Source organism: Neopelma chrysocephalum, unplaced genomic scaffold (genome assembly GCF_003984885.1).
Source record: "Neopelma chrysocephalum unplaced genomic scaffold, ASM398488v2 Primary Assembly neopelma1_96561, whole genome shotgun sequence".
In the NCBI taxonomy this organism is placed as follows: Eukaryota; Metazoa; Chordata; class Aves; order Passeriformes; family Pipridae; genus Neopelma; species Neopelma chrysocephalum.
In genome coordinates, this window is record NW_020925206.1 from 249,819 (window position 1) to 265,488 (window position 15,670).

Consider the following 15,670-nt stretch of genomic DNA (forward strand, 5'->3'; position numbering starts at 1 on the left):
CCTTAGCCATGTTCATATGCCCTCGTGTTTCTAACCAATCATCAATAGGTGACTCCACCATTTCTCTGGGGAGTCTGTTCCAATGCTTAACCACTCTTTTATTCAGTGAAGAAATTTTTCTTAATATCCAACCTGGACCTCCCCGGCACAACTTCAGGACATTTCCCCTTGTCCTCTTTCTAGTTGTCTGGGAGAAGAGGCCAAGCCCCACTTCACCACAACCTCCTTTCAGGTAGTTGTAGAGAGCGATAAGGTGTCCCCTCAGACTCCTTTTCTCCAGACTAAACAACCACAGCTCACTCAGCCACTCCTCATAAGACTTGTGCTTTAGACCCTTCACCAGCTTTCTTGCCCTTCTTTGGACATGCTCCAACATCTTAATGTCCTTCCTGTAGTGAGGAGCCCAAAACTGAATGCAGTACTTGAGGTGTGGCCTCACCAGTGCTGAGTACAGGGGGACAATCACTTCCCTAGTCCTGATGGCCACACTATTTCTGATACAAGTCAGGATGCCATTGGCCTCCTTGTCCATTTGGGCACACTGACAGCTCATGTTCAGCTGACTATCGACCAACACCTCCAGGTCCTTTTCCACCAGGCAGTTTTCCAGCCACTCTTCCCCAAGCCTGTAGCATTGCACGGGGTTGTTGTGACCCAAATGCAGGACCTGGCACTTGGCCTTGTTGAACTTCATACAGTTTGCCTCAGGCCATAAATCTAGCCTGTCCAGATCCCTCTGTAGGGGTGATCTGCTCCAAAACCTTACACCATTGGGTACATCCCATCTAGTTCCATAGACCTGTGTGTGTCTAAGTGATGTAGCAGGTAGTGCTATATTCACTAGGTGGAATGAGTCCAACAATTGGAGTTCTGGGATGGAGGGCTACAGACTGTTTAGGAGGGATAGGCAGGGCAGACTAGGTGGAGGTGTGGCACTATACATAAGGGAGAGGTTTGTACAATCCTTACAGTTAGTGATGATGTGGTGGAGACCCTCTGGATGAGGATTAAGGGGTTGGAAAACAAAGGAGATGATATAGTGGGTGTTTACTACCAATCGTCCAGCCAGGATATAAGCAGTGATTCTGTAAGCAATTAGGAGAAATCTCTGGATCAGTAACCCTTTTACTTATGAGAGATTCCAACTTCCCAGACATCAGTTGGGAATATCATACTGCTGTGATGAGCAGGTCTTGGAAAGTCTTGAAGTTTGTGGAAGATAACTTCTTGTCACAAGTACTCTCTGAGCCAACTAGGAAAGATGCCCTCCTAGACTTGTGGTTTGTGACTAGAGAAGGATTTGTGGGAGATGTGATGGTTGGTGGTTGTCTTGGCCACAGTGATCTTGAAATGGTTGAGTTTAAAAGTTTCAGTGTAATGAGAAAAAAGGTCAGCAGAGTTGCTACCCTGGACTTCAAGAAAGCAAACTTTAAGCTACTCAGGGAGCTACATAGTAGAGTACCCCATGAATCTGCTTTTGTGGGCTTAGGGGTCCACAAGTGCTAGTGAGTCTTTAAGAATCACCTTTCAGAAGTACAGGAGCAGGCAATTCCACTGTGTTGAAAGTCAAGCAAGTGGGGCAGAAAACCAAATTGGCTGAACAGGGAACTCCTCGTGGAACTCAAGAGGAAAAGGAAATTTTAAAATCTCTGGAAGCAAGGTCAGGCTTTGCAGGAAGATTACAGAGTTGTGGTTCATATATGCAGGGAGAAGACACGGATAACATAACTTAACTAGAGTTGAAACTGGTCAAGGTTTTGTCAGACAGGAAGAAAGATTTTTTTAAGTACATTAATAGCAAAAGGATTTCTAAAGAAAACATTGTACCGATACTTGTTGAAGATGGTCACCTGACTAATAGGGATGAAGAAAAAGTGGAGGCATTAAATGCATTTTTTGCCTCAATCTTTAATAATACTGATAGACCTTGGGCTGCCAGGTTCCCTGAGTTGGAGGACCATGAGTGTGGGAACAGTGACTTTCCATTTATGGACACTGAAAATCTAAGGGACCAGCTGTATCAGCTGAATGTTCCCAAGTCAATGGGGCCTGATGGGATTCATCCCAGAGTTCCAAAGCAGCTAGAGGATGTTCTGGCAGGACCTGTCTCAATCATCTACCAAAGGTTTTGGGAGTCTGGGGAGGTCCCTGCTGACTGGAAGCTGCCCATGACAGCAGGGTTGGACCTTTAAAGGTCCCTTCCAACACAAACCATATGATGATGATTCAGAGAGATATGGCCCATCCAACTACTGATGCAAGGTCCCTCACTCACTCCTGTAGCTGACACCACAGGCCCCAGGGTGCCTACAACCCCCAGTCAAACTCCAGTACCTGGGCACCAAATTTCACTCACACACACCTGTCTCACCAGCAGCTGGTACCTGTTCCTTGCAGCACACATACACAGGGGACAGAGAGTGAGATTAGGCAGAGCAATAGTTAATATTTTAGAGACCCCTGGTGGCCTAGTGGTTAGCGTGCAGGACTTTCACTGCTGCGACTACGGGTTCAAATCCCGGTCTCCTGGCCTGATGGAGGTCGTTAGCCCTGTGTGGCCATCCATCTATGAGAAGGACACTCTAAACAAACCTACGTCCTGAGGATCTCACTGCCATTGTCCAAGCTTGCTTGGCCCCGGCAGATGAACCTTAGGATTAAAGGGTGGGCTCAGTTCAGCGCAGGCTGTGTCTCACCTAAAAAATCCATTGCGCAGGCTGGAAAGGTAAAAGACCTTTCCCCAAATCTTCGTTCACGAAGATGGGCCATTATTATAAGTTAATATTTTAAAAGAAAATATAAGAAAATAGGACAGATTACAGTGATCAGGTGCAGGGCTTAGCCAGGCAAGCATACTGATTGGCCCTGTTTTACCTGTGCTTGGCCACTTTTATCCCCCTTTTTGTCTATCTGCCCTCTTTGTTTCTCTCTGCTTTCTCTTTCCCCTGTAATTCCCTTCATCAGTTTGTATAGTAGTATCAATTCTTGCATCCATCCCAGTTTTGTGTCTGGTATCCCCCCTGGTTTAACATCTTATCAGTTGCAAAGTTCAGTTTGATCTTCAGGGAAGTGGTGCCTGTAGTTTAAATTCCTTCCTAAAACATTTATTGTATGTTTTGTATGTTGTATTAAATATTAAAGTTTCCTATTTACAATGCAGAATAATTCTTGCAAATACCAAGTTTTATATTCCTTTCTGTGGACCAAACAATAATCACTTTATAAAGTTGGATTAATATTTTAAGATGTAGAGCCTCAGCTATCCTTGTAGCTAGCAAAGCTATTTTTGATCCTGTAAATAACACCTGCCATGGTGATTTCAAGTGTAATCACAGAACCATAGAATAGTAGAGTAGTTGAGGTTGAAAGGGATCTATGGAACTTGTCTAGTCCAAACCACTTCCTGACCCACACTCAAAGCAGGATCAACCAAAGCAAGTAGCTCAAGACATTATCCAGTCAGGTTTTGTATATCTCCAAGGATGGAGACTCCACAACCTCTCTGGGCAACCTGGTCCAGAGTTTGACCACCCTTAGAGTAAAAAAGATTTTTCTTATGTTTAAATGGAAGTTCTTGTATTTCAGTTTGTGTGCATTGTCTCTCATCCTTTCACTGAGCACACCTGAGAAGACTTTGGCTCCATCTCTGTGCTGGTTTTGTCTCGGGTAGAGTTAATTTTCTTCACAGTGGCTGGTAGGGGGCTGTGTTTTGGATTTGTGCTGAATACAGGGTTGTAAGTGCAGAAGAATTTTTTTCAGAAGAATTATTCATGGAAGAGAGAATTTATCTTGCTCAAGGAAGCTTTGCTGCCTGGGAAAAAACATCTTCCCATGAATAGTTTGGTGTTTTTTCCTCCCTCTTGCCTTACAAGGAGGTTTACTCCCTGAAAAGATAAAGTTCTTACAGACAACCTTGGAGGTCCCGCAGGGGGCCCAGGCAAGCCATTAAAAAGGCCCCAAGAGAAAAAAGCGGCATGTTTTTCCATGCCTCTTGCTTAGTGCCGTAAAGTTAGTGTTCTTGGTTTTTGGAAATAAATTTTCCTAAATTCTTCTGCTGCCTGATATCTGAGGTATCTGCATGCAATTTTTCTACACAGGGTTGATAATATAGAGGTGGTTTTTTGTTGATCAGGGCTTACACAGAGCCTTTTCTGCTTTTCGTATTGCCACGCTGATGTCTTAAGATTTGTAGCAAATATGGATTTTTAGTACAGCTGTATAGTTTCTAACACTATAGAATAGCAGTTGACAGCTACCAAACCCTGTTCTCATGCTTCATATTGAATTTTCTAAATTCTTCAGGTTTTGTTTAATGTTCTTTTCAAGGGAAAAGACTCTAGCAAGCATATCTTGTTTGGGATATGCACCTGTACTAGAATAATAAGATATCATTGTAGCCAAAGCAACCTTGATGGTCCGGGAACCTTGGAGGAGCTCCAAAGACAGGGCGTGCTGTGAGGAGGAGGAAGATGAGGAAGAAAGGGGTCTTGAGACCTCTGACTCAATTCCGGGGAGGCGTGCCAGGGGGGCAGGTCTGGGGAGGTCCTGGGGGAGGATAATTTTAGGATTGGATGTATTAGTGCTATAAAACTGTAGAACCCCTGGACACTCATGTACACATTTATGTATCTGCTGCACCATAAAACGCTGTATTAAAAGAACTGTTTTCTACCTTATCTATACTAATATTGTACAGAAAGTATTTTCTATTTAAGGCAACAATGCTGGCAAGGAAGTTGGGGATGCATGGGAGGCTGGGAGGAGACACACCCAGGACAGGTGACCCAAACTGACCAAAGGCATAATCCATATCATATGACATCATGCTCAGTATATATATGCTCAGTATATAAAGTGGGGGGAAGAAGTAGGAAGGGAGGGATGTTTGGAGTGAAGGCATTTGTCTTCCCAAGTAACCATTACACGTGTTGGGGCCCTGCTCTCCTGAAGATGGCTGAACACCTGCCTGCCCATGGGAAGCAGTGAATGAATTCCTTGTTTTACTTTGTTTATGCGCGTGCCTTTTGCTTTCTCTATTAAACTGTCTTTATCTCAACCCACGAGTTTTCTAGCTTTTACCCTTCCGATTGTCTCCCTGATCCTGCTGGTGGGGGAGTGAGCAAGCGGCTATGCGGGGCTTAGTTGGTGGTTTGGGTTAAACCAAGACAATCTTCAATACACAGTGCATTTAGACACATTGATAAGATCCTTCCTGAACCTTCTCTTTTCCAGACTAAACAATCCTAAACAATTCAGGAAGTGTGGACTAGATGAGTAGACAGTGAGGTGGATTGAGAACTGTCTGAATGGCAGATCCCAGAGGGTTGTGATCAGCGGCACAGGGTGTAGTTGGAGGCTTGTCACTAGTAGTGTCCCCCAAGGTTCAATACTGGGCCCAGTATTGTTTAGTCACTGGGTCCAGTGACTTGGCTGAAGGGGTAGATGCCTCCTCAGAAAGTTCGCTGATGACACAAAGCTGGGAGGAGTGGCCGATACCCCAGAGAGCTGTGCAGTCCTTTAGAAGGACCTTGACAGCTTAGAGAGATGGGCAGAGAAGAACTGTCTGAAATTCAACAAAGGCAAATGCAGGGTCCTGCACCTGGGGAAGAATAACCCCAGGCATCAGTATAGGCTAGGGGTTGACCTGCTGGAAAACAGCTCTGCGGAGAAGGACCTGGGGATCTTGGTGGAAAACAAGCTGACCATGAGCCAGCAGTGTGCCTTGTGGCCAAGAAGGCTAATGGTATCCTGGGGTGCACATAAAGAACAGCATTGCCAGCAGGTCAAGGGAGGTGATCCTGCCCCTCTACTCAGCCCTAGTGAGGTCACATCTGGAGCACTGCATCCAGTTCTGGGCTCTGCAGTACAAGAGAAACATGGAGTTCCCGGAGTGAGTCCAGTGGAAGATGACAAAGATAATTGAGGGACTGGACTATCTCTCTTACAAGGAAAGGCTGAGTGAGCTGGGCCTGTTCAACCTTGAGAAGAGACAATTGAGAGGGGACCTCATCAATGTCTATCAGTATCTGAAGGGAGGGTGCCAAGAAGATAGAGCCAGGCTCTTCTTGGTGGTGCTGAGCAATAGGACAAGAGGCAACAGTCAGTAACTGATGCACACAAAGTTCCACCTGAATATGAGGAAGAACTTCTTTACTGTCCGGGTGGCCAAGCAGTGGAACAGATTGCCCAGAGAGGGTGTGGAGTCTCCCTCACTGGAGATATTCAAGAACCATCTGGATGCAATCCTGTGCAATGTGCTCTAGGATGACCCTGCTTGAGCAGGGAGGTGGGACCAGATGACCCACTGTGGTCCCTTCCAAGCTTACCCATTCTGTGATTCTATGATCCTGAGTCACCATCCCTGGAGACATTTGCAAGACATATGGATAAAACACTTAGGGGCATAGTTTAGTGGTGGACTTAACAGTATTAGGTTAATGGTTGGACTGGATGATCTTAAAGGTCTTTTCCAACCTCAATGATCCTATGATTTTATGATTCTTTCCCAGCTCTCTCACCATCTGCTCCTGTGGGAGATGCTCTGATCCCTTCATCACTGCAGTGGGTCTTCGCTGAACTTGATACACTATTTCCATGTCTTTCTTGTACCAGGGAGACCAGAACTGGACACACATGTGGCCTCACCAGTGCTGAGTAGAGAGGAAGGATTACCTCCCTCAGCCTCCTGTCAACACTGTTCTTAATGCAGCTCAGGAGACTATTGGCCTCCTTTGCTGCAAGGGCACATTACTGGCTCACATTCAGTTTGTTTTCTACCATGACCCCCATGCCCTTCTCTGCAAAGCTGCTTTCCAGCCAGTGAGCCCTAGCTTCTACTGGTGCATCATGTTATTCCTACCCAGGGGCAGGACTTGGCATTTCCCTTTGGTGGACTGCATGAGGTTCCTCTCTGCCCATTTCTCCAGCCTGTTGAAGTCCTGAAGTCACGACAGCCATCTAGTCTATCACACACTCCTCCCAATTCTGTATCATCTGAAAACTTGCTGAGGGTGCACTCTGTCACAATGTCCAGTTCATTAATGAAGTTGTTAAACAGTATTGGCCTGAGGATCACCCCAGGGGGACACCACTAGAGGCTGGTCTCCAGCTAGACTTTATGCTTCTGATCACAACCATCTGGGCCTGGCAGTTTAACCAGTTTTCAGTCCACCTCACTGTCCACTAACCTAACCTGTACTTTGTCAGCTTGTCTATGAGGATGTTATGTGAGACTGTCGAAAGCCTTGCTAAAGTGAAGATAAAGAGCTGGCAGGTTGGTCAAGCATCATTTTCCTTTTGTAAATCCATGGTGACTACTCCAAACCACTCTGTGTCCTTTATGTCCCAGGAAATGGCTTCCAGGATTATTTTCTCCATCATCTTCATAGGAATAGAGGTGAGGTTGACCAGCCTGTATTTCCTCAGATGTCATTTGCTTTCTTCCAGTCCTCAGGAACCTCCCCTACCCTTGGAGCTGTACATGACTTGATGGGATAGGTCCCTGAGCAACCTGATCTAATTACACTTGCTTTGAGCAGAGGGTTGGACTAGATCACCTCTGGAGGTCCCTTACAACCTAAATTTTTCTATGGTAAATTATCAGCCATACTAAAATACAGCTTACTAGTGGATGAAATAGGACTACAAGTTATGTCATGTCAGCCAGCTCCTCCTTCCATCTCCTTTTAAGGTACTATCTACAAATAAAATTATTAGCAGTTATATCAGGAAAATCATATAGACATCATCTCCTGTATGGAAATAGCTTTTTTGGGCTGTTTATCCAGACAGTATTTTTATTTTTGCTTTGTTTTGTTTTTTAAAGTTCTTTTTCCCAGACAACCATGCATTTTGGTTCTTTGTAAGTTTGTGTGTCTGCCACCATACTTGCTTCTTTCCACCCACTGGTTCTTGGCTCTTGCCTTTCCAGTCACTTCCACCAGCTCTGTATCTAAGACCAGAATCCTTTCCTGTTTACTGGATCACAGTTTCACTTTTCTTAACCAGCCAACTCATGTTTTCCTTTCCTCCTCACTGACTGGGCCTAGTTGCTGTTTTCATGTGCAAATGATCTCTTGGGATGGCTTGAGGGTTGTGTTAGAATCAGGCTAGCACATGACCATGTTAATAACCATAGAACATTTTCCATTTCCACCACAGGTTTAGTACTTGCTCCTTTCTCTGTTTTAATAGGATAACTTCCTTCAACCATACATCCTAGGCCCTGTATATGGAATGGAATAGACTCTTTGTTAATAAATTAGATATTAGAACCCAGAGTTCATATAATTAATAGCAGAAGCAGCAGTTGCAAGGAGATACCCCATTTAGGGCCATCTGAAGCACATCCATTGGTCTTTGGAGCAATTAACATATAAATAGGGTAAAACAAACATAATCCTCTGCTTAATATATTTGAACTATAAAGTCGGAGAAAATGTCATGAACTGCAATAAACCACAGACTCCCAACATCACTGCCCAGTTTCAAGTCCATGATTAAAAGAAGTACTAGAGTTTTTAAAAGAAAAACTTATAAAAATGTGGATGAAGAAATGTTTTCTTTTGTCTCAACAGTTCAGTGTCTTTGGTTGACATTTTTCAAAAAGAAGTTAGCCTAATAAGGCATTCTACATCAATATCTTCAGTCTTTGATTACAGTTTACCAATGTTATGAGTGACTTGCAGTTTTTACAGTATCTTAAACAAGGACACATTGGTCATTCTTAATAATAAGCATGTCTTAACAGACCCATTTAGGACAGAAGAATGATTAGTCATTATAAGACCAAAGAAAATGAAGGAAAAAGAGAGTGTGTGGGAAAAGGTTATCTGAAGAATGACTTTGGCAAAATATATCAGTGGAGAGGATGCTGCAAGTGTTAACATTAGTCTCAGAACACAATAGCGTTGTTGACTTCTTTTGTGTCAATGCCAGATTATCATCAATAAATACATATTTGCTGTCACCAAGCAAGTTTTCTACATGCCTTTTGCTTCTTCCTTAACCTTATAACATATCAAAAGTTTCAAGGGGATATATTTAGAGGTAACTGGAAAAAGAGGGAGGGAAGGTTCTCCCTGAGCAACTTGGAAGTTAGCCCTACTCTGTGTGTGTGTGTTTTACCATATAACCTCTAGAGGTCTCTTTTGACCTAAATTATTCTACAATTTTAAGTTTGCACATGGGAGAAAAGAACTTGATGGCCAAAAAGCATGTTCATCGAAGCAAGCAAAGCACAGGAAATAGAAGAGTCTAAGAGAGAAGCAAAAGGGCATATTCTCCTTCCTCTACCTTCCTTCCTTTGGAAAAATAATAAATATGTATATCATTGCACTTAAAACAATAAAGAAATTACATAATCATTTTCTGTAAGTAACGACTACAGCTGCCTCAGCAATTTAGGAAATTGCCAGTAGAATTTAAACTAGAAGAGTAGAGGCCCACATGAAGACTTCTTTATAACACAGATGATCATATTATGACAAATTTAGACCATCCTTCCTATCAGCATAACTTAAAACTTGTCCATAAACTTAAGTTTCTTTCCCAAACAACAAAATGCTGCATATATAGCTTCACACTATGTCCAACCATAAAAATTACCTGAATTCCTTTTAGATTAATTCAAGTGATGTGAATTCAACTTGATTTGACTCAAATAATGAATTAATATGACCAAAAAAAAAGGTTTTGTTCAAACATTTTTCTTTGCTAAATAAAATACAGTAGCCCATATGATGTCATTAAAAGAGTGTGCATTTAACTTCATATTTTGGTAAACATTCTAATTTAGATCAATAGCCAACTTACATAGTTCCATTTGTGTAGACTGTGTCACTTCCTTCCACATACTGAACCTGGACTGGGTAGACATGCTGTACCTGTTGCACAGTCTGTACTTGCTGTACCTGCAAACAAGAACACCACAAATATAGGATAGTTTACCTTATATAAAAAATGACTAGTGTTTCAGTGCATCTTATGGTTTCTAAACAATACTCTCCATCATAGGACATCCCTGTTCTCACAATTACAGAGAATGTAATATTGTGCTGCAAGTCTGTAATATGTTAAGTGAAGTATTAACATTGGAGATGCGGGCCCTTGAGAGTATGGGTATTTTCAATGCCAAAGAGAGAACCATCTAGAAAGAACAAGAACTATGTGCTTTACTCCAAGTGTAGGAACTATATTTAGGAAGGAAGAAAATTTTATTTGGTCATCTATATGCTGATTTTCTGTATTTTTTAAACTCTAATTAAACTCTATACAATACAAGCCTCTAAATCACAACTTATATGTGCTGTTAACAGGCAAACTCTGACCTGTCAGAGGAGGTCCTAAAAAATTCAATGTAATCCTAGAAGAGTCTGGTTCTTATGCATGTGATGCATCATCACGTCTTCAAGGTGAACTGCTCTGGCAGATGTGCTCTGAAGTGGAGGATTGCACCAGGAGAGCTTTCCAAAAACAGGCAAAACTGTGAAGCTAGCTCACAGAGAGAGAGGGTACCCCAGCCCCTGCCAGAGTGGGAAGTGTTAAGACCTTGATGAGTGGCAGCTCTGACTCAGCTTGGGTGGGGCCAGGAGTTAAGGCAGCCAACACCTACATGTACAAAAGACACACCCAAGGAGCATGAGTGACCAGGAGTGGGGCAAATAGGGCAGGCAAACAGGGTGTGGCTGTCATGGTTTAGGAATGGTATTCCCCAATTTAGTGCTCCCACTGAAACCACCCTGCCATTCCCCCCCCCTTCCAATTGGAGGCACAAAAGGCATAGATCATGGGTTGAGATAAGAACAATTTACTGGAAACAGCAATGAAATAAGAAAACAAACAATAACAGCAACAATAATAATAACAAAAGGTATAAGCAAAAAAAACTATTTACATGGAAAGCCTCCAACAATAAACAAATACTGGACAACTTCCCCCACCACCTATTTCTCAACTGGAAGGAACGCCCTTCTCCTCAGAAGGAGAGTCCCTTTCCCCCACTCCCTGGCAATGAGGTGAGGTGGTATTGAATAACATTAGGGTCCTGGCTATGGCCCCTCACAGCTACTGAAAAAAATTAACCCTGTCCTGGACAGAACCATGCCAAGGCATGGTGTATCAGCCAGGGTAGGCGTGGCGGTTTGCACAGCAGTTCACTCTAAAAGGGCATGCAGGGAGGGCACAGTCCCCCTACCAACTCAGGACGTAAGCCCAATTAGTGGTCATCAGTGGGTTTAGGAAAGGCAGGTTCTTCCTGATCAACCTGATCTCCTTTTATGACCAGGTGACCCATCTAGTGCATGGGGGGGAAAGCTGAGGATGTAGTCTGCCTGGACTTCAGCAAAGCCTTTGATACTGCCTCCCACAGCATTCTCCTGGAAAAGTTGGCAGTCTACAGCTTAGACCGGTGCACTCTTCACTGGGTTAAGAACTGGCTGGATGGTTGGGCCCAAAGAGTGGTGAATGGTGCTGCATCCAGTTGGCAGATAGTCACTAGTGGAGTTCCCCAGGGCTCAGTATTGGACTGTCCTGTTTAATATCTTTATTGATGATCTGGACAAGGGGATTGAGTCTACTATCAGCAAATTCACAGACGACACTAAGTTGGGTAAGAGTGTCGATCTGCTGGATGGTAGGAAGGCTCTGCAGAGAGATCTGAACAGGCTGAGGCCAACAGTATGAGGTTCAACAAGGCCAAGTGCCGGGACCTGCATTTCAGTGACAATAAGCCCATTCAGCACTACAGGCTTGGGGAAGAGTGGCTGGAAAGGGGCGAAGCAGAAAAGGACCTGGAGGTGCTGGCTGACAGCCAGCTGAACATGAGCCAGCAGTGTGCCCAGGTGGCCAAGAAGGCCAATGGCATCCTGGCTTGTATCAGAAATAGTGTGGCCAGGAGGACTAGGGAAGGGATTGTCCCTCTGTACTCGGCACTGGTGAGGCTGCACTTCAAGTACTGTGTTCAGTTTTGGGTGCTTTCACTGCAAGAAAGACATTGAGGTGCTGGAGCCTGTCCAGAGAATGGCAACAAAGCTATTGAAGGTTCTAGAGAATAAGTCATATGAGGACCGGCTGAGGGAGCTGGGGTTGTTTACGATGGAGAAAAGGCGGCTCATGGGAGACCTTATTGCTCTCTACAACTACCTGAAAGGAGGTTGTAGTGAGGTGGGGGTCGGCCTCTTCTCCCAGGCAACTAGCAACAGGATGAGAGGACATAGCCGTGAGTTGCACCAGGGAGGTTCAGGTTGGACATCAGGAACAATTTCTTCATGGAAAGGGTTGTTAAGCATTGGAATGGACTGCTGTTTTGGGTCTGGCTGAGATGGAGTTCATTTCCCCCATAGCAGCCCTCACAGTGCTATGCTTTGCATTGGTAGCTAGAAGGGTGTTGATAACACTAGTGTTTTGGCTGCTGCTGAGCACAGTATCAGCACTGTAACATTCCTCCTGGGAGGGGACACAAGTAGGTCAGCTGACTCAAACGAACCAAAGGGATATTCCATACCATATGACGTCAGCTCAGATATAAAAGCTAAGGAGAGGAGCAGGAGGGGGGGCATTCATTGGTTCCAATGGCTGCCTGCTAAGAAACCATTACATGTGCTGAAGCCCTGCTTCTTGGGAAAGTGGCTGGACATTGCTGATGATGGGAAGTAGAGAATAAAATCTTGTCATTTTTCGCTTCGCTTTTGTACATGCAAGCTTTTGCTTTGCTTTTGCTTTAATAAACTGCCTTATCCCAACCCACGAGTTGTTTTCCATCTTATTCTCTCTCCTTTACAGCTGGGAAAGGGGAGTGATAGAGCAGCTGGGTGGGCACCTGGCATCCAGCCAAGGTCAACCCACCATAGTCCTTTTTGGAACCCAATGTGGGGGCACGATAAAGGCAGTTTTATATATATATATTGCATGCTATAGTAATAGTAGCTATCCAATAGCAAGCTCCTGTGCGGGACACAGAGTTTGCTGTCTGTGCTACTTATTGCTTTATTTTGCTGAGTTTTGGGAACATACTAATATAAACAATGGCTCCGTGCTTTGCTGGGGGAGCTGTCTTCTGGGGACGATGGAGGAATACACCCTTTCCCCCCTCCCTGACATTGATATGAATAGCTTTATAATGAAGTCTCACGTGCTCCTTGCTAATCCTTATGTGAGCTGTTTAGTAATGTTACTGTTACTAATACTGTCAGCATACTATAGAGTTCATGGAATCTGGTGTTATCTTGGTGTAGGAGAAAACAAACTTTAGGTGATGATATATTGGGATGTGCCCTGAGGCACCCAGTTCCTGGGTGGCAGGGTGTGTGGAAGGATTTGGGCAGGTTCCTAGGGTGGTTGACACCTCCCGTTACTGGGGCCTTCACACCTGAACAGGTATTCAACCCTAGCAAACTGACACGTCACCTGATGAAAGGGTGCCTTGCCTACCCCAATCAAAACCAGCAGCTTCTTGCTGTGTACTGGGGCCTGGCCTGTGCTTATTGAGCCACAGTTCAATATTCTCAGAAGACTGTAATGGAGGCAGGGACCCAAACTGCAATGGAGGACACTATGCCCGTGATAGGGACTCAAACCACAACAACTACAGTAATTGACTGACCTTGTAGTGAAAAGGAAGAAATGGATAAGGCAAGCTACAGGTCCATATCAGCAATTAGTAACGGAGGAAGAAGAAGGAGGAGAAGGAGGAGAAGAAGGAGTAGAAGGAGAGGAGGGAGCAGATAAAAAAGCTGGTTCTTCAACAAAAGAAGTCAGACAAATCAAACAGGAAATCGATGTTACCCTGTCCTTGACCTCATCAGAACTTCGGGACTTGGGGAAAGATTACAGCTGCCAGCCTGGTGAACGGATTCCTACCTGGCTGCTTCAATGCTGGGATAACAGGGCTGATAGTCAGCAATTGGAAGGTCATGAAGCCAAACAGCTGGGATCCTTTACCAGAGATCATGAAATTGAAAGAGGAATTGGAAGAGAAAGAACAATTTGCAGTCTTTGGAGACGGCTCCTCTCAAGTGTGAGGGCAAGGTATCCATTCAAGGAAGACCTAATGAACTCCCCAAGAAAGTAGAGTACTGCAGATGAAGGTATCCAGTACTTGAGAGAATTAGCAGTGCTGGAAATCATCTATAGTAACCTAAGAAGTGATGATGCTCCTAAAGATCCAGAGGATGTTCCTTGCACAATGGCCAGGTCTCCACCTGGTGGTTCAAGGCACCCCTGCACCAGTAGCCTGGTAACAGTATATTACCCAAAGATGGATCCACCAACTGTAGAGGTGATGTCCTCCTGGCTCCAAAGTGTAGAAGAAATTCTGGGCACTCTCTCATTCCCACGGGCCAGCACCTCAGCTCTCAGGGGCAGCCCAAGAGATAGGTCGTCTCCTGCCCCAGTCAGAGGGAAAGGAAGCCCCAAGCGCAGGCCACATGGTGAACTCTGGTTCTTTCTGTGTGACCAGGGGGAAGACATGAAGAAGTGGGATGGTTATGGCTAGCCTCTCTGGGGTACCAGTTCTGGTTGCATTCCTCCCATTGTGGGGTTCCATTTCCGAAGGCTTGAGGTGGATAGGGAAGGGGAAAACTCCAGCGCCAGGGGTTTCTTCAGGTCCTGACCGCATGGAGGGGAGAGCTTGCTCACCCTTCCCCCCACCCACGAGGTCCCATGGCAGCCACAGACAGCACACGGGACTTGGAGAGGAGGAGAGAGAGAGTGTTTATTGATGGGGTGGTTACATATATAGGGTTTGGAGGATTCACAGAATGACCAATTACCAATTGCAGGAAGGGGTTAACAGCCAATAGGAAGGGGTTAAAAGAGTCCAATGGGAAGACTTCTTGATATCTTCTCAGGACATTCCTGAGGCAGAGATAACACTACCGTGGGGGGTATTGGGAAGAAGAAAGCATGAGTTAACAAAGAGACTACAAAAAACCATCTTGAAGCATGTTTAAACAGCAGTTTTCTCATATAATGCAGATTTGCTGCTACAGATGGTGAACTCACCTTTAAGCTGGAAGCCCAGGTACGTGAATTGAGAGGGAAGAGAGCTGTTAAGAAGGGGTCACCCAGGAAAGCTGTCCATGTAGTTGCTGCAGAGACCCAAGAAAGAAATCAGCGACCTCTCAGATGTAAAAGGACTGAGATCAACTCCTTTGATCCTAGTGAGGGGACTTCTGATCTGGCATCACAAAGGTCAGACAGTGAATACTCTGACCAGGAACAGGAATAGAGGGTCCCTGCCTTCGACCAGGAAGAGGAAAGGGATGACCGGGCCTACTGGACTGTGTGGATTCGATGACCTGGCACATTGGATCCACAGAGGTATAGAGCTTTGGTAGATACCGGTGCACAGTGCACGTTGATGCCTTCAAGGCACAGAAGTGCAGAACCAATATGGATCTCTGAAGTGACAGGGGGATGCCAGGAGTTGTCTGTATTAGAGGCTGAAGTGAGTTTAACAGGGGACAAGTAGGAAAAGCACCCCATTGTGACCGGCCCAGAGGCCTCTTGTATCCTTGACATTGATTACCTCAGGAGGGGGTACTTCAAAGATCCAATATTGGTGGAGAGGTATAGACAAGGTGCATTGAATCAATATGATTAGCAAGATGTCCGCTTTATTAGAAGAAACAACAGCTTTTATACTGATAATTACACACACAGACATGTGATT

The 15,670-nt window shown here is 44.7% G+C and overlaps 1 protein-coding gene across 2 annotated transcripts in view; it reads right to left on the reverse strand.

Annotated features, from left to right (window-relative positions):
* Positions 1 to 15,670, reverse strand: part of LOC113981462 (transcription factor RFX3-like) — a 106,952-nt gene that overhangs the window by 80,332 nt on the left and 10,950 nt on the right. For both annotated transcript variants that reach the window (XM_027708859.1, XM_027708860.1), the window contains exon 2: positions 9,814 to 9,911. In XM_027708859.1, the coding sequence (XP_027564660.1) occupies positions 9,814 to 9,911 (98 nt within the window). The remainder of the gene's footprint in view (positions 1 to 9,813; positions 9,912 to 15,670) is intronic.